Genomic DNA, 26,599 nt, shown 5'->3' on the forward strand with positions numbered 1-26,599 from the left:
CTTGGGCAGATAAGTGGCAGAAGAGGTTTAACACTGATAAATGTAAAGTTATGCACATGGGAAGGAAAAATGCAAGTCACCCGTACATACTAAATGGTAAAACACGCAGTAACACTGACATGGAAAAGGATCTAGGAATTTTAATAAACAGCAAACTAAGCTGCAAAAAACAGTGTCAGGCAGCTGCTGCCAAGGCCAATAAGATAATGGGTTGCATTAGAAGGGGCATAGATTCCCGTGATAAGAACATAGTCCTACCACTTTACAAATCACTAGTCAGACCACACATGGAGTACTGTGTACAGTTCTGGGCTCCTGTAAACAAGGCAGACATAGCAGAGCTGGAGAAGGTCCAGAGGAGGGCATCTAAAGTAATAACTGGAATGGGGCAACTACAGTACCCTGAAAGATTATTAAAATTAGCGTTATTCACTTTAGAAAAAAGACTACTGAGGGGAGATCTAATTAATATGTATAAATATATCAGGGGACAGTACAGAGATCTATCTCATCATCTATTCATTCCTAGGACGGTAACTGTGACGAGGGGACATCCTCTGCGTCTGGAGGAAAGAAGGTTTGTACACAAACATAGAAAAGGATTCTTTACGGTAAGAGCAGTGAGACTATGGAACTCTCTGCCTGAGGAGGTGGTGATGGTGAGTACAATAAAGGAATTCAAGAGGGGCCTGGATGTATTTCTGGAGCGTAATAATATTACAGGCTATAGCTACTAGAGAGGGGTCGTTGATCCAGGGAGTTATTCTGATTGCCTGATTGAAGTCGGGAAGGAATTTTTTATTCCCCTAAAGTGTGGAAAATTGCCTTCTACCTCACAGGGTTGTTTTTTTTTTTTTGCCTTCCTCTGGATCAACTTGCAGGATAACAGGCCGAACTGGATGGACAAATGTCTTTTTTCGGCCTTATGTACTATGTTACTATGTTACCATGTTAAAGATGTGATACATGAGCATAAGCTCAAAAAACCTGAAACCTTAGAGAGCAAGTACTTTTTAATAGTTGACATGGTCAACATTTCTCAAATATGATGTAATCCTTACACTGAGTTAAGCACATGGGGAACTATCTGCAGGAACATTAAATTACTGTACAAAGTCTTTTCTACTTTTTGAAGTATATTAATGCAGAAAAATCTGTTACTTCACCAATGTAATGAGGCACATGCATAAAAATGTCCATTGACTGTCATATGTTTGCATAAATGGCACACATTTTCATGGCACTGCTAGGTATGGAAACCTGTTGAAAACCACTAATTTAGGCATAGAACACAAAGCAATAAAGTGCAGCTTTGACATGCAAAGTTATCAAATAGATGTTTGCGTCAGACTTTTTATATGAAACTTATGTAATAAAATTTATAAGGCACACACCACACGCCTGTCCATCACAATTCCTTCCACCACAGTACAATAAAAAAAAAGGGATAAATTAATTACAAAACTATGGGAACTGTTTTGTGTTCAGTGGCATCAGTTGTGAATAGTGTTGGGCAAAGAGAAGCATCAGAAACAGAATTTTGTCCGAAGTTTAGGAAAATGACGATCCTAAACGGGCCTGATTCGTTACCACAAAGCACGAGCAAATTCACATTCATTTAGAATCAAAGTTTTCCTACCTTCAGACTGAATTCCACTTTGAGTGTTTCACTTCGCTCAACACTAATGATTTTTGTTGATGATCAATAAGGGTATATTGACATTTGGTAGCTTTTTTGCAGAAATGCAACAAATGCAATCTATTAACATGATGTATTGATTTATTCATACATTTCTAGCAGAAATAAAACAGGATATACAAAACATAGCGTTCTATGAAAACATGATCCAGGCTTGTCATTTCAAGAATACGAGTATTTCCTAAAACAGGCAAGTCAGGAGAGGTGATAGGTAGTGTTGAGCGAACCGAAGAATCTGAAGTGGAATTCGGTCCGATTTTAAGGGAAAATTTGATTCTAAACTAAGCCGATTTTCCTTGCGCTTCATGGTAATGACCCTGTATCGACACATGGAGCGTCACCATAAAGTTCCATGGGAAAACCATGCCACTCATTAAGTCTTAAAGCCTGATGCAGCAAGCATTGCATTTGCCTCCAGCAGTCAGGGCTCATCCATGTCAGCAGAAGGAAGCTGTCATTCCTTCCCATCGATTTCAATGTCGCCTATTGCTCCTGAAGCTACTTCTCCTCCTCGTCACTTGTTTTGACAGCAATCGATCACAGAGGTGATTGCAAAAAGACAACAGTATACGTGCACTCATCCAGTGGCGCAGAAGCTCAACATGTAACTGGCAGTTTGCTGGTACTACAGTCTCTTCCTTTCCATGTAGTTGACTGCACATTTCAGAGAACTGATGGCTTGTAATCAGCCAAGGTGGAAAGTCCTAAGCCGACATTACTTTTCCTAAAAAGCTGTACCTGCCCTGCACACAAACATTGAGCAGAAGGTTGGCCAGTCCTTGGGCCGCTCAATGTCTGGTAGAGTTCATGCCAGCGCTGAGGTATGAAGTTGTAACTATGGTCAAGGACAATATATGTCATTCACAGCCCATTAAGTAACAGTGGTACCGGATCAGGCACACCAGCAACTTGGCCAGGTGATGGCAATGCTGCATCCACGTTGTTATTGTGGTATTTCTGCCCCAATGTCCTCCTCTGCCTCCTCATCATCCACCTGGTCCTCACCCTCCCCTCTAAGCACAGTTCACAGTGGTCCTCCATCATATCACCTCAGCAAAGCTAGGTGTCACACAGTTCTGCAACTCGTCAGCCTGGGTGAACGGACCCACACTGTGGAGGAGAAACTGCTCTGCATCATCAATAAAGAAATTGAAAGCCGGATGTCTCCTCACCAACTGGACATAGAAACCATGGTTAGGGAATAACATTTTGTCTCTGCTACATCAGGAAGGGTTGGCCCTGCATAGCACATGTGTTCAATCTTGTTGTCGCCAGGTTCCTCAAGTCTTTTACTGTACTTCAAAAGCTGTTAAAATGTTCCTTCTTACTGTGTAAAACATGACCTCCTTGAGCTGCAAAGGCAAAATTCTTCCCCAACATTGCCTGATATGCGCCGTTTCCACTAATTGGAACTCAATGTTCTATATGTTATACCTTCTGTACGAGCAGAGGAAGGTGGTCAACGATTTCTTAATGCAGCAGACGTGACAAGTGCCGTTTTCTCAAGCCACTTTATTTGTCAGCTGACAGAACTATGGGATGAATAATACCATTCCACTCCTTCCATCCTAGATGCGATGCTGAGAAATATGATTGGCAAGGGGACATAAGATGTGTGCCTAAGTCTCATGGCCACCTGAACTCTGAGGAGGATGAACTGGCAGAGGAGGTGGAGGAGGATGAGGACGATGAGGGGGACATAAATGCCCAGGAATTTTATACACATCTAGGTGGTTTATCTGCCCAAGGGACAGGTGAGGAGCAGCAGGATGATGATGATAACTCCACTGCATACTGACCTCAACAGGCCGGTGTCAGGGGATGGGGATGGAGGCAGGGAGTTCCTTGAGCAAATGGCCAGATGCATGCTGTCATGTTTACTTAGAGACGGCCGGATTGTCAGGATTTGGTAGAGGGATGACTCCTGGCTGTCTACATTGTTAGAGCCTCACTACAGTTCAAACATGGGTGCATTTTTTAGATCTTCTGAGAGGGATGCAAGAATGGACAACTATAGAGACAGGTTGTGTAGTTGGTTGGTTGCTGACTATGAGCGCCATCTGCTGTTCTCAGGAAGGTCTGACCAGGGGACCCTATGTGCTCACACTCCACTGCCATGACTGTCGGGAAAGTGGGAGAGCAGCACCAGCTCCCTAAGCAGCAAGTGAAGTCTGGAGTCTCTTATGAGCAGTTTTCTTCAGTCGTCTTCTGAAGAAACCACCCAGCAGCAGCAATGGGACCTCCAGCAGAACCTCAACCAGCAGATGGTGGCATATTTGGACTATGCCCTGTCACCCATGTTCCAAGATCCCCTGGACTACTGGACATGGAAACTTGAAGTGTGGAGCAACTGGTTGACTTTGCCATGGGCATGCTTTCTACCTGGCAAGTAGTGCATCATCAGAGCGGGTGTTCAGTGCAGCGGGGGCAAAGTTAGTCCCAAGAGAACTTGTCTTTCCTCCTAAATGTTGATAAATTAACCTTCATGATGATGAATCAGGCATGGATCAACCAGGATTTTCAGACACCAGTGCCTGTCACTAATGATCATACTGTACTGGCACACTGGAATATTCTGCAAAATGGGCCCTCTGGCCATATGCTGCCACCTGCCTGATGCCACCCTCCTGCTGCCTCTACTACCATTCCTGCAATGGGACTTCTTGCCCTATTGATATGTACATGTTACATTTTTTAAATGATATGCATGCCACTGGGCCTTGCTATCACACTGCTGTTGTTGAGTCCTGCTACTACTGTGATCTGCCACCGTTTTGTGCTGCTGATCCTCCTCTCTATTCTAATATGGGGCCAATATTGTCAGTCTGCAGCTACACAGCACCATATGCATGCAGCAAACTGTGATGTACTATGTGTTCTGATACCTTTCTATCATACCAAGTAGTAAATTCTGCAGCAATTTGTGCTATAGAAGATCTTCTAGATTTGGACCAGATGGGCCAGCTATCCCTTTGCATGTTTATCAAAGAGCTTTGGGCACCCATGACCCTGTCACCAGTTGTCCTTACTTGGATCACTTTTGGTAATAACTAAATACTGCATGCTGGGAGCACCTAAAGAGACCTGTCATTTTAGATCATCTCTGACCCAGTCATTTAGCCATCACAATGTAGCCCTTGTCATAGCCACTCAGATCCTTACACTGGCCATTTTTCCTGCTTTTAATACATCACTTTTAAGAACTGACCATTTACTTGGTGTCTCATGTATCTCACCATGTATCTCACCACAGATGGCATTGACACAATATAATCCATTTTGCTAACATATTCCATGTCAATGTTATGGTTGATTGCTAGCCAAACTGTGTCTCCATTAAAAGTTAGATTGCCAATCCACATTTTCTGTCTAGGTAAGTAGATAGATATAAATTAGATAGATAGATAGATAGATAGATAGAAAAATTGAAATACCCTTTTTTTTTTACCTTCACAGAGCTTTTGTTTCATGATTTCCCGTATTCTAGATATTGCAATGTAGTCTTCAACATAGAACACATATGTGGATGATGGTTTATTAGCTATTGCTCTCAGCTCACTTTCTTCAATTTCTGAGCCTACGCCAATGGCAAAAAGAGTGATTTTATTCCGTCGTGCTTCCTCTGCTATGTATTTGACATCATCTTGAGATTTTCCATCAGTTAAAACAATGGCGATCTTGGTTAGCGGTCGCAAAGACCTAGCAAATAGATTCTCTGCAGCAAATTGAATCGCATTCCCAGTGCGTGTATTCCCTCCTAAATATTCAATAGCTTGCATTCTTCCGATTAGATCATCAATTAACTGATAACGGCCAAGAAAGATTTCAAGAACAGGATAGTCACTATACTGCACCACTCCAACTTGTGTAAACTTTGGTCCAATATCAAAATTGCTTGTAATGTTAACAACCCATTTTTTAAGTATCTCAAAATTTTCAGGACCAACACTCCATGAGCCATCTAGTATGAAAACCAAGTCATTTGGTGCAGTTCTGCAACCTGTTGAAAGAACAAATATGACAATATTAAAAAATGTACGTGTTGATACTTATGATACTTAATGTTATGCAATAAACTATCAAACCTTCAAAATATATGTTATAGCTAGACTTGGCTAGTTTCTGTCATTTGCTGAATAAATTGCCTCCAAAATAGATCAAACATCTGTCATAAGTGTTCCCCTGCATAGATATTGTACATATGCCATAGCTATCCAAGCATATCCATTTCTGCCTTTTTAAAATGTACTTTAGAATGCAAGTTTACATTTCTTACTATGGATTACTCTACTATAATCCATGGTGGTATTCTTAATAGTAAGGCTGTACAAAAGGATGCATCCCTGGCCGTGTGTTGACCAATGACACGCTTTACATTAAAGTGAACGATTGTGTGAAGCAGAGCTCCAAATTCTTTCCATAGACATATGTAGCTCACTGCGTATGCTTTAAAGTGTAACTGCGATTTCACTACCAAAATTGAAATTCCTAATATATGTGATACTAAAGGGAAGCTATCCATTAAGCTTTATTTTTCAGTTAATTTTACCTTTCAGATGTCTGTATTCAGCCCTTAGCAACCATATTTCTTTGTACCTCTATTTCAGCATCTTCCTAAGACAGCCTCTGCTGCACTTCCTATGGTGATCTTTGCCATGTCCTTGAGGCCATCCTGTATTTCCCTCACTTCTCATAACCCCTTCTCTCCTCACGTGAACTAGCAGGACCAATCAGAATGCAGAAACCTCCCCACTACCCCACAGCAGTGTGTATCCTCTCCCATACAGCTAACCAGACAAGACAAGCCCTGCAATTACATGAAATCAGAAAGCATTTGTTTTAGCGTCCTAATAGTCACCTGTCAGCTCTGTAGCTGCTTCCTTATTCTCCTTTAGCTGCGCATATCTCTGGTTTGGTATGGTAACAGCTAGAGATATGGGCTTTGTATTGTCTGAAATCTGACATTTCAAGCTTTCAGACAATGCCATAATGACAGCAATATGTTCAGTACAGGGGAAGATATCACTCATAGAAATAGGGATGCTGTGAATAAAGCTGAAAGTGAAAATAAAATTATTCCTCAATTTCTAAAAGCGTGGAATATCAGCTTTCAAACAAGACCAGTTGCATGTTTTTAGCTGCTGTCATTCAGGAAAAAGCAGCATCTAAAGCCGCCCTCCCCCCTCAACTTTCTGCCGGAGCCCAGGCACTCAGGGCTGTGCTCCTCCTCCCAGTGCTTTGCCCGTTTCTTGTTTATAATACAAAGGAGGCGGCTGCACATGATGCTCAATGTTGTGAGAAGAGGGCTGCAGAATAGGAAAGTATCACAAATGAGTTATTATCAGGTAAAACTGAAAATGATTATCGTACATTTTAAAGCACAAAAGCATTTATACAGCAGGGTGTACTATACCATTAGTGTATAAAAAATAAAACAGCAGTTACAATTTAAACATTTAACTAAGCACTCAAGCTTCTTAGCTTCCCCTATGGCGCTTGTGGCAGACAGACTTCCATTATTTTTTTTATTTTTTTTTTTATACAGATTTTTTTATTTTATAACTGATGAACTATCATCTGGAGAGGTCATCAGTATCTGATCAGTGCGGGTCAGACACTTGGAACCCCTGACGATCAGCTGTTTGAGAGGGCACTGGCACTCGCAGTAGCACCGAAGCCTTCTTACAACTTTACCTAGACTATGTGATGTCACGTTCATCAGTCACGTGGTCTAGGTGCAGCTAAGCCTTATTGAAGTGAATGAGGCTCAGCTGCAATACCAAGCACAACCACTGTACAATGTACAGCTCTGCACTTGGTGAGCTGAAAGAAGGCTCTGACGCTACTGAATGCTCCAGTACCTCCTTAAGCAGCTGAACGGCAGGGGCCCTGGGTGTTGGAGTGATGATAGGTCAATTAAAAAACCTCATAAAACCCCTTAAATGTAGTGGATTTTGTGTCCAAAAAGGGAGTTCCAACTTCTATAAATATATATTAAGAATTAATGCAGAATGTAGGACCTATGCAGCATCAGCCACCAACTATTGCTTTGCGTACTAGGACACTTTCTCAAGGTGTGAGGAGGAGTTGGCGTGACCACACATATCCCCACATAATGCCACATCAATAAAAAACAATAATTACATAAGGATACACATAAGGGGTCATTTATTAAGACCGACATTTTAGATAACGGTCTTAATGCCCCTTTAGCTGGTGGTTGATGAGCCGAATTTATGTAGAGGAGCCGACATCTACATAACTTTGGCATATCCATCACCTGTCTAAAACTACGCCAGCTCCCTTGCTGGTGTAGATTTAGCCCATCTTCTATTGTCAGAACTATTGGATCTAAAAAGAGTCCATAGTATTAGGCCTATACAGATATATGGAAATGAACATTAGGAGAATCCATCTTGTTTGATTTTGTCAAAAGGGCATTATGAGTTCAAAACCTTTGGACTTAGAATTCCTAACTCCAAGATAAAGGATTTGTGCAGAAATGTTTGTATAAGTATTCTCTTGAGAGGAGGGTGTTTAACACATATTATAAAAGTCTTTATGCCTTTACAGAGACATATCATAAAATGCTGTCTGTAGTTACACAGATAGGTAACCAAATAGAAATGTGCTGAGTTTTAGGGTAATTTCACACTAGTGTACTTTTTCTGTATTGAGTTCCGTCACAGGGGCTCAATACCTGAAAAAACTGATCAGTTTTATCCTAATGCATTCTGAATGGACAGCATTCCATTCAGTATGCATTAGGATGCATCAGTTCAGTCCCTCTTTAGTTTTTTGGCCCGAGAAAATACTGCCGCATGCTGCAATTTTCTCTCCGGCCAAAAATCCTAAACACTTGCCGGAATGCCATTGAAATATATTAGTGCCGGCAATAAAATTTCCGCATTGACGGATCAGTTCTTCCGGTCCATGCATGCACAGACCTTTAAATCTGTGAAAAAGTTAAATACTGGATCCGTTTTTTCCAGGTGACAACCGGAAAGACGGATCTGGTATTGCAATGCATTTGTCAGACGGATCCGCATCCGGATCCGTCTGACAAATGCATCTGTTTGCTTCCCGATTGCCGGCGATGGAACTGCTGCCAGAATCCTCTGCCGCAAGTGTGAAAGTGCACTTAGTTTATTTTCAGTGAATAAAAAGAATATCATTTTGTACTCATTGTAATGTTTATATTTATCCTCATATGAATGAATTTGGGGTTTTTATATGATATCTTATAAAATTGGGTGGTTTATATAACTAGAAGTTTAATAAAGGGATATTCATTTAGTGTTAGAATTGAGGTAGAAATTCCAATGCAGTTTCAGAGTGCTATGTCAGATAGTGAGACTGGTGTGAAGTTAATTATCTGTTTATCAGAAGACCTCAGGAAGGGGGATTGTAAATACAGATGTCAAAAGCAAACAATATCTTCATCAAGAAAATAGACAAAGTATCACCAGAAATCCGTTTTTATCTCAATGAATAGAGTTAGGACTTTTATAGTGTGTGCTTTAATTAGAAGTCTAGGCAATGTACACAGTAATGTTTGTGTCTCATTGTAATAAGTGGTTGCTCAAAGATTAGATTAAAGGTCGTATTGTTTTTAGTTTTGTAAGAAAATATAAGAATTAGTCATGGTTGCTAAACTTTTTACATAGACCTCTCCAAAATGGGGATAAAAAGGCAGCATGAGTTGACAGAGGGAGGCCATCTGATACACCTTCCTGAGGAAATCATCAGACCCATCCGATGAACTAGGACAACCTATCCAGTCATACAGGGGGATCCATCCATTCCTTGAGAACATCATTCCATTCCTCAATCCTTTCAAGGAGCACACAACCGTCCAGGAACAAATAGGACCAGACCAGTCTATTGTCCTGAATACTGAAACTGAGTTCTAGAGATGTCGTGAACATAACATTTTCAGTTCGCGAACTGGCGAACCGGGCGAACAGCCATAGACTTCAATAGGCAGGCGAATTTTAAAACCCACAGGGACTCTTTCTAGCCACAGTAGTGATGGAAAAGTTGTTTCAAGGGGACTAACACCTGGACTGTGGCATGCCGGAGGGGGATCCATGGCAAAACTCTCATGGAAAATTACATAGTTGACGCAGAGTTGGGTTTTAATTCATAAAGGGCATAAATCACCTAACAATCCTAAATTTTTTTGATCAACGTGGTTTAAAACATCCAGTGTGTGTATACGATCAGGTATGATGTTGTATCGATCAACCGCAAACAGTCCATTTGCCCAACCGCAAACTCCCCATTTGCACAAGGTTGGATACCAAGCTAGCCATGTCCCGTTGATGTCATTGAAGGTTTCTTCCTCCACCCAGCCACGTACAACACCAAGGGTCACCGAAAGGTGAATTGAATTGATTTTTTGAACGGGGAGATGGTTAAAAAAACGCTGGCTCCCTCCCCTTTGTTTGAATCCACAGTCACTGCGCCTTGCAATTTACTCTCACACCCGATATGAGTGTTATTTTCTGTAGTTCTCTTCTCATCAGTTTAATCCCTGTTACGTCCCCAATCTGGGGTCCATTTATTGAATTGATTACTTTTCACAAAGTTTGCTGCTAAACTACTTTTAGATCTTTGTTTCAGTTGTTTCTGTTATGTAGTGAAATATAATTACACGCACTTCTTACGTTTCAAAGGCTTTTATCGACAATTACATGACATTTATGTAAAGAGTCAGTATTTTGGCCCTTCTTTTTCAGGACCTCTGCAATTCGACTGGGCATGCTCTCAATCAACTTCTGGGCCAATTCCTGACTGATAGCAACCCATTCTTTCATAATTCGTTCTTGGAGTTTGTCAGAATTAGTGGGTTTTTGTTTGTCCACCTGCCTCTTGAGGATTGACCACAAGTTCTTAATGGGATTAAGATCTGGAGAGTTTCCAGGCCATGGACCCAAAAATGTCAATGTTTTGGTCCCCAAGCCACTTAGTTATCACTTTTGCCTTATGGCACGGTGCTCCATCGTGCTGGAAAATGCATTGTTCTTCACCAAACTGTTGTTAGATTGTTGGAAGAAGTTGCTGTTGGAGGGTGTTTTGGTACCATTCTTTATTCATGGCTGTGTTTTGGGGCAAAATTGTGAGTGAGTCCACTCCCTTGTATGAGAAGCAACCCCACACATGAATGGTTTCAGGATGCTTTACTGTTGGCATGACACAGGACTGATGGTAGCGCTCACCTTTTCTTCTCTGGACAAGCCTTTTTCCTGATGCCCCAAACATTCGGAAAGAGGCTTCATCGGAGAATATGACTTTGCCCCAGTCCTCAGCAGTCCATTCACCATATTTTCTGCAGAAGATCAATCTGTCCCTGATGTTTTTTTTTTTAGAGAAGTGGCTTCTTTGCTGCCCTTCTTGACACCAGGCTATCTTCCAAAAGTCTTCGCCTCACTGTGTCATTCCTGAGCAAGCTCGGCACTAGTGGCACCCCGATCCCGCAGCTGAATCCTCTTTAGGAGACGATCCTGGCGCTTGCGGGACTTTCTTGGATGTCCTGAAGCCTTCTTAACAAGAATTGAACCTCTTTCCTTGAAGTTCTTGATGATCCTATAAATTGTTGATTGAGGTGCAATCTTAGTAGCCACAATATCCTTGCCTGTGAAGCCATTTTTATGCAACGCAATGATGGCAGCACGTGTTTCTTTGCAGGTCACCATGGTTAACAATGGAAGAACAATGATTTCAAGCATCACCCTCAAGTCTGCCATTTTAACCCAATCAGCCTGGCATAATGATCTCCAGCCTTGTGCTCGTCAACATTCTCACCTAAGTTAACAAGACGATTACCGAAATGATCTCAGCAGGTCCTTTAATGACAGCAATGAAATGCAGTGGAAAGGTTTTTTGGGGATTAAGTTAAGTTTCATGACAAAGAAGGACTATGCAATTCATCTGATCACTCTTCATAACATTCTGGAGTATATGCAAATTGCTATTATAAAAACTTAAGCAGCAACTTTTCCAATTTCCAATATTTATGTAATTCTCAAAACTTTTGGCCACGACTGTAAATTAGTAAGTTTTGTACTGTGGTCAGATATGTCTTACCGATGCTATTTGTCTCTCTCTTCCCAGCTCCATCCTTTTCAAGGAAATATTATTTAACTCAATTTGCCATGTGTTACAATGGCAGTTTGTGGACTCCACTGTCATATGCCCCCAGACATGAATAGGCCTCACTCCACCTTCCCTGTGTCTGTTGCAATTCCGGGCCTTCAACAGCAGTTCCAAGCACACATTTCTTTTGTGTCTACTAGAGATACTATGTATTTAATCTCAACTCAACCTGTAGTATTGCAGGGGTTAGTTCTCATTTAGCTTTGTGTGCAGCTGCTTGACTAATAAGCCAATCATCTCTACTATATATTCCAGGCTGTTTGTTCCACCCCTTGCAGAGCAATAAATCCCTCTAGCATGCTAGACCCTGTAAAGGTGCTATAATCCATTTGCCTATGTACTGACTTTTGTCGGATTTCTGGACTTTGACTCTCTGTGCCACCTGACCCATGCCTTTTCACCATACTGATCCTATGCTGCCTGCCCTGATCTTTGGACAGTTTCAGGGATTAGCATGAACTCTGCCCACCCTGATCTCAGCCTGTTATTATGAGCATAAGCTGAATATGAGTTTTTATGATCCCTTGGTGCCACACACCTGTTTTCCTGTGGATCAGCAGCCAACTACACAGAGACTATTTCAGGAGGTAGTGGCCTGGTGCATTCTGTTTTTCTTATGATCGTGCCAGGATGATTTCACTCCATTCAGATGAGGCTAATAATTTTCAAGAGTTCCTAGCTACTTTCCACAGAGTCTTTGAAGAACCCAAACATACCTCTTCTGCTGAACGCTTGGCTCAGTTAATAACCTTCTTTACATCAGTTACATTCAGCTCCCAGCCTAAAATAGCTGGCCGGGCACAACATATATGTGAGGCAGGTCTAAGCCTTATTCCATATAGTTGCTAAGGTCCTATAAGCAGCTTTTAACTGGATTCCTCGTAAAATAAATATCCTGTTGCACTTGTCTTGTTTTCTGCATATGTATGTTTATTAGCAGTGCACTGACTGTAAATATTAATGCACAACATCATAGAATACATTTGCACTCCTGTATATCACTGAATAATAATAATAGTTATTGTCATCATCACAGATATCAGGGGTAGACCGACTATTGGCTCTACAGAGAGAATCCCGGTAAGTCAGCCAGATTACAGGGCTGCCATCACTGATTGAACTGCTATCAGTGGTACCACAAGAAATAAAAGAAAAAAAACTGCTCACTGCCAGTTTAGAGGATGGGGAGGTCGTCAACAATGCTCAGGCCACACAGCAGAAAGGGGGTAGAAGACAAGCAATGCTCCTCCCTGAATAGAATGCTCACTGGTGGAACAGCGGGTTCTGCCTTGTGCACAACCCACTTTGTCAGTCACATCATCCACTGCCTCTACCTGTAGAGAGCATCAGGTGCAAATCTCAGATAGGGGGTGCAGACACAATTGTCTAATGTGAATGGCACATAAGGACCCACTGCTGCAATCAGTGTATGGCACTTTTAATTATTGAGCATTTTCTGTATGGTGTTATTGTGTGCCACTATGTGTATGGAATTATACAGGGAGTGCAGAATTATTAGGCAAATGAGTATTTTGACCACATCATCCTCTTTATGCATGTTGTCTTACTCCAAGCTGTATAGGCTCGAAAGCCTACTACCAATTAAGCATATTAGGTGATGTGCATCTCTGTAATGAGAAGGGGTGTGGTCTAATTACATCAACACCCTATATCAAGTGTGCATAATTATTAGGCAACTTCCTTTCCTTTGGCAAAATGGGTCAAAAGAAGGACTTGACAGGCTCAGAAAAGTCAAAAATAGTGAGATATCTTGCAGAGGGATGCAGCACTCTTAAAATTGCAAAGCTTCTGAAGCGTGATCATCGAACAATCAAGCGTTTCATTCAAAATAGTCAACAGGGTCGCAAGAAGCGTGTGGAAAAACCAAGGCGGAAAATAACTGCCCATGAACTGAGAAAAGTCAAGCGTGCAGCTGCCAGGATGCCACTTGCCACCAGTTTGGCCATATTTCAGAGCTGCAACATCACTGAAGTGCCCAAAAGCACAAGGTGTGCAATACTCAGAGACATGGCCAAGGTAAGAAAGGCTGAAAGACGACCACCACTGAACAAGACACACAAGCTGAAACGTCAAGACAGGGCCAAGAAATATCTCAAGACTGATTTTTCTAAGGTTTTATGGACTGATGAAATGAGAGTGAGTCTTGATGGGCCAGATGGATGGGCCCATGGCTGGATTGGTAAAGGGCAGAGAGCTCCAGTCCGACTCAGACGCCAGCAAGGTGGAGGTGGACTACTGGTTTGGGCTGGTATCATCAAAGATGAGCTTGTGGGGCCTTTTCGGGTTAAGGATGGAGTCAAGCTCAACTCCCAGTCCTACTGCCAGTTTCTGGAAGACACCTTCTTCAAGCAGTGGTACAGGAAGAAGTCTGCATCCTTCAAGAAAAACATGATTTTCATGCAGGACAATGCTCCATCACACGCGTCCAAGTACTCCACAGCGTGGCTGGCAAGAAAGGGTATAAATGAAGAAAATCTAATGACATGGCCTCCTTGTTCACCTGATCTGAACCCCATTGAGAACCTGTGGTCCATCATCAAATGTGAGATTTACAAGGAGGGAAAACAGTATACCTCTCTGAACAGTGTCTGGGAGGCTGTGGTTGCTGCTGCACGCAATGTTGATGGTGAACAGATCAAAACACTGACAGAATCCATGGATGGCAGGCTTTTGAGTGTCCTTGCAAAGAAAGGTGGCTATATTGGTCACTGATTTGTTTTTGTTTTGTTTTTGAATGTCAGAAATGTATATTTGTGAATGTTGAGATGTTATATTGGTTTCACTGGTAAAAATAAATAATTGAAATGGGTATATATTAGTTTTTTGTTAAGTTGCCTAATAATTATGCACAGTAATAGTCACCTGCACACACAGATATCCCCCTAAAATAGCTAAAACTAAAAACAAACTAAAAACTACTTCCAAAAATATTCAGCTTTGAAATTAATGAGTTTTTTGGGTTCATTGAGAACATGGTTGTTGTTCAATAATAAAATTAATCCTCAAAAATACAACTTGCCTAATAATTCTGCACTCCCTGTATACTGTGATCTACACACAACCTACACACAAGAGACATATTTAGCATTGCTACTGGACAGATATAGCAATGGTAAGGAAAGAGCAAAGCAACAGTAGAATATGCTAAAATAGTATACATAAATGTATACAGCATATATATAAAATATCTAGGTGACAGTGTACAGATAGGTGATAATTAATGACACTATCTCTAGACAAATTCAAACAGGGAAGGCTATACATCACTGATAAGACTGCCCACATCTACTAAGCTCAGAATGAACAAAGATTGAACTTAATTACTACATGTACTGACTCAATTATTATGGGTATAGATAGGCGATCTGTCACAAAGACTGGAATTGTCGAATGGTGTATTGTCTTCCTGGCGTTCGAGTTCGACATATCGCGGATCGTGTTGACAGATTACTGGGAGGGGCTGGAGAAGACATGGTCCATATCGGAACCAATGACAAAATTAGAGGTAGGTGGAGAGTCCTTAAAAATTATTTTAGGGATTTAGATCACAAGCTTAGGGCAAGGACCTCAAAGTTAGTGTTTTCCTAAATACTACCTGTACCACAAGCTACACAAGAAAGACAGTGGGAGATTAGGTAGGTTAACAAGTGGCTCAAGAACTGGTGTAGGAAGGAGGGGTTTGGGTTCCTGGAGAACTGGGCAGACTTCTCTGTTGGCTACAGGCTCTATGCTAGGGATGGGCTGCACATCAATGGGAAAGGGGCAGCTGTTTTTGGGGCGAAGATGGCTAGAAGGTTGGAGGAGTGTTTAAATTAGGGATTGGGGGGAGGGAAGTGCAGATAGAGACCAGGGGCAAGGTAATGGGACTGGGGGAGGAATGGAAGGAGGGACTAGAACAGTTCAGAAGGAAAGGTCTAGGGTAACAAATATACAAACCGGATTCCAAAAAAGTTGGGACACTATACAAATCGTGAATAAAAACTGAATGCAATGATGTGGAGGTGCCAACTTCTAATATTTTATTCAGAATAGAACATAAATCACGGAACAAAAGTTTAAACTGAGAAAATGTACCATTTTAAGGGAAAAATATGTTGAATCAGAATTTCATGGTATCAACAAATCCCCAAAAAATTGGGACAAGGCCATTTTCACCACTGTGTGGCATCTCCCCTTCTTCTTACAACACTCAACAGATGTCTCGGGACCGAGGAGACCAGTTTCTCAAGTTTAGAAATAGGAATGCTCCCCCATTCTTGTCTAATACAGGCCTCTAGCTGTTCAATCGTCTTGGGCCTTCTTTGTTGCACCTTTCTCTCTATGATGCGCCAAATGTTCTCTATAGGTGAAAGATCTGGACTGCAGACTGGCCATTTCAGTACCCGGATGCTTCTCCTACGCAGCCATTATGTTGTGATTGATGCAGAATGTGGTCTGGCATTATCTTGTTGAAAAATGCAGGGTCTTCCCTGAAAGAGATGACGTCTGGATGGGAGCATATGTTGTTCTAGAACCTGAATATATTTTTCTGCATTGATGATGCCTTTCCAGACATGCAAGCTGCCCATGCCACACGCACTCATGCAACCCCATACCATCAGAGATGCAGGCTTCTGAACTGAGCGTTGATAACAACTTGGGTTGTCCTTGTCCTCTTTGGTCCAGATGACATGGCGTCCCAGATTTCCAAAAAGAACTTTGAATCGTGACTCGTCTGACCACAGAACAGTCTTCCATTTTGCCACACTCCATTTTAAATGATCCCTGGCCCAGTGAAAACGCCTGAGCTTGTGGATCTTGCTTAGAAATGGCTTCTTCTTTGCACTGTAGAGTTTCAGCTGGCAACGGCGGATGGCACGGTGGATTGTGTTCACTGACAATGGTTTTTGGAAGTATTCCTGAGCCCATTCTGTGATTTCCTTTACAGTAGCATTCCTGTTTGTGGTGCAGTGTCGTTTAAGGGCCTGGAGATCACGGGCATCCAGTATGGTTTTACGGCCTTGACCCTTACGCACAGAGATTGTTCCAGATTCTCTGAATCTTCGGATGATGTTATGCACAGTTGATGATGATAGATGCAAAGTCTTTGCAATTTTTCGCTGGGTAACACCTTTCTGATATTGCTCCACTATCTTTCTGCGCAACATTGTGGGAATTGGTGATCCTCTACCCATCTTGGCTTCTGAGAGACACTGCCACTCTGAGAAGCTCTTTTTATACCCAATCATGTTGCCAATTGACCTAATTAGTGTTAATTGGTCTTCCAGCTCTTCGTTATGCTCAAATTTACTTTTTCCAGCCTCTTATTGCTACTTGTCCCAACTTTTTGGGGATTTGTTGACACCGTGAAAATTTGAATCAACGTATTTTTCCTTTAAAATGATACATTTACTCGGATTAAACGTTTGATCTGTCATCTACGTTCTATTACAAATAAAATATTGACATTTGCCATCTCCACATCATTGCATTCAGTTTTTATTCACAATTTGTCCCAACCTTTTTGGAATCCGGTTTGTACATAAACATCCTAATTGTATGTATACTAATGCAAGCCTGACTAAAAAAACTGAACTGGAATTAGTGATGTGTGAGGAGGACTATGACATAGTGGGAATAACTGAGACATGGCTGGATGAAAGCTATGACTGGGCAGTTAATGTACAAAGTAACAGTCTGTTTAGAAAGGATTGCAAAAGTCATGTCTAAAGCCCACAGTCAGAGAAGATATATGTGAGGGACATGACCATGTGGAGTCACTGTGGTTAGAAATACATGAAGGCAAAAACAATAATAAAATACTAATAAGGGTTTATTATAAGCCACCTAATATACCAGAGTCCACAGAAAATCTGCTACTAAACTAGATAGACGAGGCGGCAGATCATAATGAGGTTGTTATAATGTGTGACTTCAACTACCCAGATATAGACTGGGACACTGAAACTTGTATATCTCATAAAGGAAACAGGTTCTTGGCAATAACCAACGACAATTACCTTTCCCAACTGATTCAGGACCCAACTAGAGGGACGGCCATACTGGACTTAGTATTAACCAATAGACCTGACAGAACAACAGATGTGCAGGTTGTGGGACACCTGGGAAATAGTGACCATAAAGTAATAACCTTCCAATTGTCATTCAAAATAGTATTTCTTCAGGGAGGTACAAAAATACAGAACTCCAAAAAAGCTAAATTTAGCCAACTAAGAGAGGCCATAGGTCTAACTAACTAGGACAGAGTCCTCAAAAATAAAAATACAGCCACAAAATGGGATAATCTAATTGTGAGAGGAACATACCTTATGGGAATAAAAGCTTAAGGAACAAGAAAAAAACTATGTGGATGAATAGAACTGTAAAGAAAGCAATAAATGACAAAGAGAAAGCATTTAAATTACTAAAACTGAAGGGTAGCAAGGAAGCACTAAAAAACTATAAGGAAAAAAATAGGATATGTAAAAAACTAATAAAAGCAGCCAAACTAGAGACCGAGAGATTAATTGCCAAAGAGAGCAAAACTAACCCTTAAAGAGGACCTTTCACCGATTATGACAATGTGAACTAAGTATACAGACATATAGAGCGGCGCCCGGGGATCACACTGCACTTACTATTATCCCTGGGCGCCGCTCCGTTCTCCTGCTATGCCCTCCGGTATCTTCGGTCACAAAGTTATGGTAGGCGGAGTCTGCCCTTATTCTGCTGTAGCGCTGGCCAATCGCAGCGCAGACCTCACAGCCTGGGAGGTTATTTTCTCCCAGGCTTTGAGCTCTGCAATGCGATTGGCCAGCGCTAGAGAAGAACAAGGGCAGACTCCGCCTACCATAACTTAGTGACTGAAATCACCGCCAACTATAACTTAGTGAGCAAAGATACCGGAGGGTATAGCAGGAGAACCGAGCGGCGCCCAGGGATAATAGTAAGTGCAGTGAGATCCCCGGGCGTTGCTTTACATGTCTGTATACTTAGTTCACATTGTCATAATCGGTGAAAGGTCCTCTTTAAATGTCCTTCAATTATATAAATGGTAAAACGTATAAATCTGAAGGTGTCGGCCCTCTACAGAGTAATGAGGGGAGAGTTGCAGAGATCGATGAGGAGAAAGCAAAGCTATTAAATGTTTTTTCTGTGAGTAAAATAAACTGTCAGATAAAATACAGAATGTAAAAGTAAACTCCCCATTAAAAGTGCCCCGTCTGACCGAGGAAGAAATACAGCGTCGTCTTAAAAAGATTAAAATTGACAAATCGCCGGGACCAGATGGCATACACCCCCGTATCCTAAGAGCAGGGCCTGCTCCAGGTTCATGTGGCCCCTGGGTGATAAATCTCAGTGAGGCCCCTTGTGGCATTTGTCAAATGTCACCACGGCATCTGAGAGTGTTAAAAAATGGAAGCGCGGGCTTCCTGCTCAGACGCGCCTTCCTCGAGCGGAGATCAGGGTAAGAACCCTGTTCTAAAAATAAGCCGCAGCCTGTACTAGGCTTTCAGGCTCACCATACTGTGATATACTGGTTTCTATAGAGAATAATGGAGCAATTTCCATTATTCTGTAAAAGTTGCGATCTGATAAAAAGTTATTAAAAAAAAGTTTTTAAAAAGTTTTGAAAATATAAAAAAAAATTAAAACTTTAAATCACCACACTAGCCTCAAAAATGAAAAAAAAAAATGAATAAAATTATGGGCATCATCACATCCGAAAACACCCTTACTATTAAAATATTTTTTTTTAGCCCATATGGTGGATGTAACAGAAAAAAAAATTAAAGAAAAGGCTAATTTGCCACCTTTTCATCACTTTATCTCCCAAGAAAACTGAATAAAAAGTGATCAAGTCATACACCCCCCAAAATGGTATTGTAATAAAAGACAGATTTCCCTCAAATGAGCCCCTACACAACTCTGTATACACCGGGAGCAGGGGTCCTGATAGGGTTCCCACCTTTCCCAACAAAAAATAATAGTTACACAAATGAAAAAGGTTGGTGTGTCTATTCAAGTTACATTTAGCCTCTATTTTTGAAATGATTATACTGTGATTCGAACTCACAGCCTTCTACATTAAAGTGAAGAACCTTAACCACTTGGCTATAGAGCTTCATGTTAACCTGCTGTACATATATTATGGCTAAAAACCTCAGTAGTAGTTTCCCACATAATATGTATTCATATATATCAGAAGTATGATTATATATGTATATATACTGTATATATATATATATATATATATTTTTTTTTTTATTTTTTTTTTTATTTTATTTTTTTAGTAATTACACATTGATTTTGTGCCATACATTTTTTTTTACAATTGCAAAAAATATATAAAATGTTGAAGGCTTAAATATATAAAATGTAGAAGGCTTATATATGATTTTGTAGAAGGCTTGCACAGTAAAATAAAAATGATACTTCTGCTGTATAGGAATACCTAATACATGAGAAACTACTATGAGGTTTTTCTAGCACAGTTCAGCATTGAGCTTCATAGCTCAGTGGCTAAGGTTCTTGCCTCTAATGTAGAAGGTTGTGAGTTTAAATCCAGGCAGAAACATTTCAGAAATAGAGGTTTAATTAGACTTAAATACATTAGGTGTCCCCCAAGCATACTGATAATGTTTGGGGGGATACCCCCTTCATGTTCATAGCACTGACTCCATATATGGACATAGCCATATATGGAGTCAGAGCAGGGAACTACAGTCCTGACTGTTCAGTAACACTGGGTGATTCCCCGTACAGTGATCTTCAGCATAGACCTGAGTGGGCCCCCTAGGAGCAGTGGGCCCTGGCACTTGCCTGGGTTTGCCAAGTGCTGACGCCAGCCCTGCCTAAGAGAATTAAGTAATGTCATATACTGACAGGGAGTGTTCCACAGGGTTGGCGCATAGCAAATATAATATGCCAATAAAAGTCCAAAAACAGAGGCCGGTAAGTTTAACATCTGTCATGGGTAAACTGATTGAAGGCTTTCTAAGAGATGCTATCTAATTTAATCATTTTCTATGAGGAGGTAAGTTCTAGACTTGACAGCGGTGAATCAATGGATGTCGTATATCTGTACTTCTCCAAAGCATTTAACACTGTACCGAAGGAAAGGTTAGTATATAAAATGAGAATGCTTGGACTGGGAGAAAATGTCTGTATGTGGGTAAGTAACTGGATCAGTAATGTAAAACAGAGGGTGGTTATAAATGGTACACACTCAGATTGGGTCACTGTCACTAGTGGGGTACCTCAGGGGTCAGGATTGGGCCCTATTCTCTTCAATATATTTATTAATGATTTTGTAGAAGACTTGCACAGTAAAATAAAAAAAATTGCAGATGACTCTAAACTGTGTAAAGTAATTGACACGGAAGAGGACAGTATACTGCTACAGATGGATCTGGATAGATTGGAGGCTTGGGCAGAGAAGTGGCAGATGAGTTTTAACACTGACACATGGGTAGGAATAATGCCAGTCAACCGTACATACTAAATGGTAAAACACTGGGTAACACTGACATGGAAAAGGACATAGGAATTTTAGCGAACAGCAAACTAAGTTATAGAAACCAGTGTCAGGCAGCTGCTGCCAAGGCCAAAAAGATAATGGTTGCATAGATGTCCGTGATGAGAACATAGTCCTGCCACTTTACTAATCACTAGTCAGACCACACATGGAGTACTGTATACAGTTCTGGGCTCCTGTGAACAAGACAGACATAGCAGAGCTGGAGAGGGTTCAGAGGAGGGAAACTAAAGAAATAACTGGAATGGAGGGACTACAGTACCCTCAAAGATTATCAACATTAGGGTTATTCACTTTAGAAAAAAGACGACTGAGTGGAGATCTAATTAATATGTATAAATATGGGGGTCAGTACAGAGATCTGTCCCATCATCTACTTATCCCGAGGACTGTGACTGTGATGAGGGGACATCCTCTGCGTCTGGAGGAAAGAAGGTTTGTACACAAACATAGAAGAGGATTCTATACGGTAAGAGCAGTGAGACTATGGAACTCTCTGCCTGAGGAGGTGGTGATGGTGAGTACAATAAAAGAGTTCAAGAGGGGCCTGGATGTATTTCTGGAGGGTAATAATATTACAGGTTATAGCTACTAGAGAGGGGTCATTGATCCAGGGAGTTATTCTGATTGCCTGATTGGAGTCGGGAAGGATTTTTTTTCCCCCTTAAGTGGGGAAAATTGGCTTCTATCTCATTTTTATTTTTTTTGCCTTCCTCTTGATCAACTTGCAGGATGACAGGCCAAACTGGATGGACAGATGTCTTTTTTCGGCCTTATAAACTATGTTACTGTGTTACTGAATCTTTTCCACTATATATCCATCTCCTCCACCAGTCCTGTATTACCTGCTGCAGTTTTCCTGTACAATGTCACTGTTCACGAATCCATGCAATTCATAGATAAGTTTAATTTGGTAAAACAATGACACTTTTTTCTAATGGCAAGCATTTTCAAATTAATAAAGTCAGGTCTATGTTATCGAAGTTATATAGAATTCTTTTTAGGCCTAACCTTGAGAAATGTGTGTGCTTTAAGCTCAGAAAATCTCTTTCCTCAGATACTGAATGTGATGTCTTTATTACAGGATTTTGTATAGACACCTCTGAGGTCCAAAGAGTAATAAATTGAGCTCAAACATAACTTCAAGTGCTCTTCATGTATTCCCAACAATTCATTTTACAAAGATGGATGCCTCTAAAATTAGAATTTGTGGAGCTTTATCTTCTGGCATGTTTTTACAGATGGAGCAGAATTATAGCATTGGTAGGCATAGGTGTGAGCTCGTCAAAAATGTACAACCAGCCTCATGTTGTCTAGAAGGCAGATTGGACTACAGAGGTAGACAGCTGTTGTGGATGATCCAGTGGATAGTTTCACATTGATAGGTTCAGACTACGCTGATCTGTGTAGCAATTTTTTTTTTTTTAATTGACCTGGGGAAAACACTACAAAGGCAGAAAAAAACACATACAAACCCTTTTGAAAGTATGTTACTATTTGTTTTTACTTTTTATTTTACCAGCTATTTATCAACAGCAGTTTTTAAACTGAAGCTATATTTTAAGCATATGCAAGTTTTAACTGAGTATGTTTTCCCATCTCCTCTCTTACAGGCCAGGGTTCATGGATTACTACACATGGATTAATCAACAGAATGAGAGAATGATAAGAGAAGAGGACCAACAAACTGTATTGTGTGTTCAAAAAGTATGCAAGAAACATGCCACACAGAAAAAAAAACAGTATACGCAAAACGGTACAGTCCAGTAGGATAGTCCCCTCATCCCCGAGGCAGATCTGCGAGTGGAGACAACCAGTCCTGCTTAGTTTCTAAGACAGGGTGCTTGCAGACAGGAGAACCTCTTTAAATACTTCTTGGGGAAGGCAGCTTGGGGGGAGCTTTACTTGCCACCCAGTAGACAAACTGTACAAATAAACCAGGCACACAGCAGAAAATGTCTCCATTATCCAATCAGGTGTGTTGTAGATGTGCTACCCAGCAAGTGAAAATCTGCCCCGATTGTTTAGTATCAGTGGATGGGTGACGGCATCACTTAACTAGGGTTTAGAGGGGCAGCCAAGCAAACATCAACCCTCCAGGTTATGGCAAACAATAATTGGTTATATGTATAAACAGTATAAATACAAAAGGATGACATGCTAGAAGTTGCTATCAAAATGCTAGGTTCACCTACATATCTGTAATTATCAGATAAAACACAATTGCCATACAGTATCTAATTTGGTTTAGCAGTGTTTCATAAGAATGAGGTTTGCTGCCATCAAGAAATATTCCATATACTAAATTCTTAGAACTGCAGTGTAACACTGAGATGGAAAGAAAGGTAATTTGATATGTTGCAGGTTATTGCCAATACATTTAACCAGACAAAAAAGTACCCTAAAATAAAATCATTGCATGCTCACAAAAACATGAAGGTGTCCAATTCACAAGAGAAACTGAAGTACATATCACCTTTTTTCATATTTTACCAACATCTGTGAATTCTATTTTGAGGTTTATACTAGGTTATGTGCTTTGCTCCTGCAGCATTATTTGTTAAGTATTCTGAATATTTACACCAAGAAGGAGTTGTTGGAATTGAATTGAATGAAACTTTAGATAAGTGTAATGATGAGATATGTAAGTGATTACAGTATATGAATGAAAGGATAACTTTATAAGTTTACTAGGGCAAATTTAAAGGAGGCTCTAGTACCCTGTTGGGCCGCCTCTTGCCTGGATACAAGATGACATACGATTGGGCATGGAAGCATACAGGGTCTCTATTGTTTCCCATGGCACATTTGTCCATAAATGTTGCAGTTGGGCCTGTAAATCCTCGTAGGTTGCTAAATCTGGTGTCCTAGCTGGTTTCATAAATGCTATATTGGTGATAAACCTGGTTACGAGGTGGCCAAAGAAGTGCTGCAATCTGGTGGAGACATTCCTGGGAAACTCTTGCAGTGTGTGGGCAAGCATTGTCCTGCTGAAAAAAAATGCCACTTGGAAGCCCTTCTATGTGAGGAAACACATGAGGCCACAGTTATGTCCTGCACACATTGCTGAGCTGTTAGTGTCCCTTATATAGCCAATAGGGGTAACCGACTGTCATATGCGATGGCTCCCCAGATCATCACACCAACAGTTGGGGCAGTGTCTCTACAGCAAAGGCAGGATTCTAACATTCACCACAAGGCCTCATACTTTGTACTCGAACCTGGCCATCAAGGCATACCAACAGAACCTGAATTTATGGGCAGGGCAAAAACGTTCTAGACGTGGGTAAGGCATGCCAAACCTGACCTATGGCTGAGTTGTGCCGGGAGCCATGTGCGTGGGTAGGCCTGAAGAGGGCAAAAAGACAAGTACACTCCATTGGTGAGAACCTGTTTATTCGTATGCTTCCAGTTTATGTACTATAACGCCAATGACTGAAAAGCCTGAGATATCTCCCTGTGTGGGTTCGGAATATATCTGTTGAAGCATGATGACCGCCAACGCCCCATGGAACGGATGACATGGGCAGGGACCTGGTGTTGTGACGCAGATGAAGCCGCCCCTATACGGAACGAATGACCCGAGATGGTACTTGGATCATATCCGAGGCCTGCCGCTAGTGAACGTATGTGGGACGTGAATTGGACGGATGAGAGGGGCTTGCCATTAAAGGGGAGGAGAGGACTATTAGGAGGAGTTGACTGTAACTGTGACAACAGTTTATTTAGGATACGGACTGGGCACCATTTACTATGAGTGGGAAAATATTTAACCTCCGAGGGTGGCCCTGTCTGGTTTGTTTTGGTTAGAGGTAGGCTGAGTATGAAATGGTCGTTGTGCCACGCCAACTGGTCTTTGCGGAGGCAGCCTTGCCCCGGAGGGCTGCCGGTAAATTCCCCTGGCCGGAGAAAGCCATAGAAGCTTAAAAACATGGCCGCTTGTATTATCATGCTGGAAAAGGGCCCAAAAGGATGACCATCTAACGCAGAGGACAGATCCCTGAATAGCTCGGGAGACACCGGTTGTCTGCGGGGGGGAGTTTGTTTGACGGTTTTTTGGATTCCCCTGAGGGCCGCCTTGATGGCCTGGTTCGAAAATATGGAGGAACGACCCGGATTACTGAGCATGAAGTGGTGTTGAAGGCCTGCTAGATATAACTTGATGGAACTATGTGAGAGATTGAGTTGGGAATGACAGAAAGCTATGAACGCCAGTAAGTACAACGTTTCGTCATGGGCGCCCTGGGGGTGAAGGCGTCTGAACCTGTCGAAGGCTTTCAATCCGGCTCTATAATTCCTGGCCGTGTTTGGGGCTAGCGACTGGTTTATGAGGCTTTTCGCTGTCGAGATGAGTGACTCTAGTCCATCGTTAGAGTGTTGTGCGATGGGATTGAAGCACCCGTGGGATCTGCGTCGGGCATCTCCTGAAAAAAAACCGAAAATTTTGATCTAGACAGTGCATCTGCTGCTGTGTTACTAAGCCCCTGAATATGTTCCCCTGAAAAACGAAAGTTGAAGGAAAGGGACAGCCAAACTAACCTGCGTAACAGTGACATGATTTTTGGAGACTTAGCCCTTTGTTTGTCCAGGATGTCGACTAACGCCTGGCTATCCGTGACAAAAAGGACGGAGGAATTGGCCCACTGGTCACCCCAAACTTGGGCCGCTGCCACTATGGGATATAGTTCAATGAGGGGGGATGATTTTAATGCTTCTATATCGGATCTTATTTCTGGGGGCCATCTGCCCGTGAACCAATGATTGCCAAAGATAGCAGCGAACCCAACTGACCCTGCTGCGTCCGAAAAAATGATGGGCGAGCGTGAGGTTCGGGGAGGGATGAATAAAGAAATGCCGTTCCAGTTTGACAAAAAGGAATTCCACATGGATAGATCTGCTCTGGCGTGACTATCTAAAAAAATGGAGCTGTCCTGATCCTGAGCTTCGGGGAGGAGTTGCAGCATCCTTGACATGAATGCTTTCCCTTGCGGCATGACCCTGGTCGCAAAATTAAGCATCCCTAAAAGAGACTGGAGTTCGGTTTTGGTGATGGAGTTGCTTAGCATCGCTCTATTCATGGCTGACCGAATCTTGATTAATTTCTCAGAAGGGAGCCTGGCCTCCATGCGGACTGTGTCCAAGATAATGCCCAGAAAGGTGACTTGTGGAGCTGGCCCTTCTGTTTTGTTCTGAGCTAACGGGAC

At 41.6% G+C, this 26,599-nt stretch overlaps 1 protein-coding gene across 1 annotated transcript in view; it reads right to left on the minus strand.

The window, feature by feature from the left end:
* The window catches only part of COL21A1 (collagen type XXI alpha 1 chain), a 386,987-nt gene that overhangs the window by 239,769 nt on the left and 120,619 nt on the right, over positions 1-26,599 (minus strand). The window contains exon 3 of the mRNA XM_044289670.1: positions 5,148-5,699. Within this exon, the coding sequence (XP_044145605.1) occupies positions 5,148-5,699 (552 nt within the window). The remainder of the gene's footprint in view (positions 1-5,147; positions 5,700-26,599) is intronic.

The sequence above is a fragment of the Bufo gargarizans genome, chromosome 4 (genome assembly GCF_014858855.1).
Source record: "Bufo gargarizans isolate SCDJY-AF-19 chromosome 4, ASM1485885v1, whole genome shotgun sequence".
Lineage (NCBI taxonomy): Eukaryota > Metazoa > Chordata > Amphibia > Anura > Bufonidae > Bufo > Bufo gargarizans.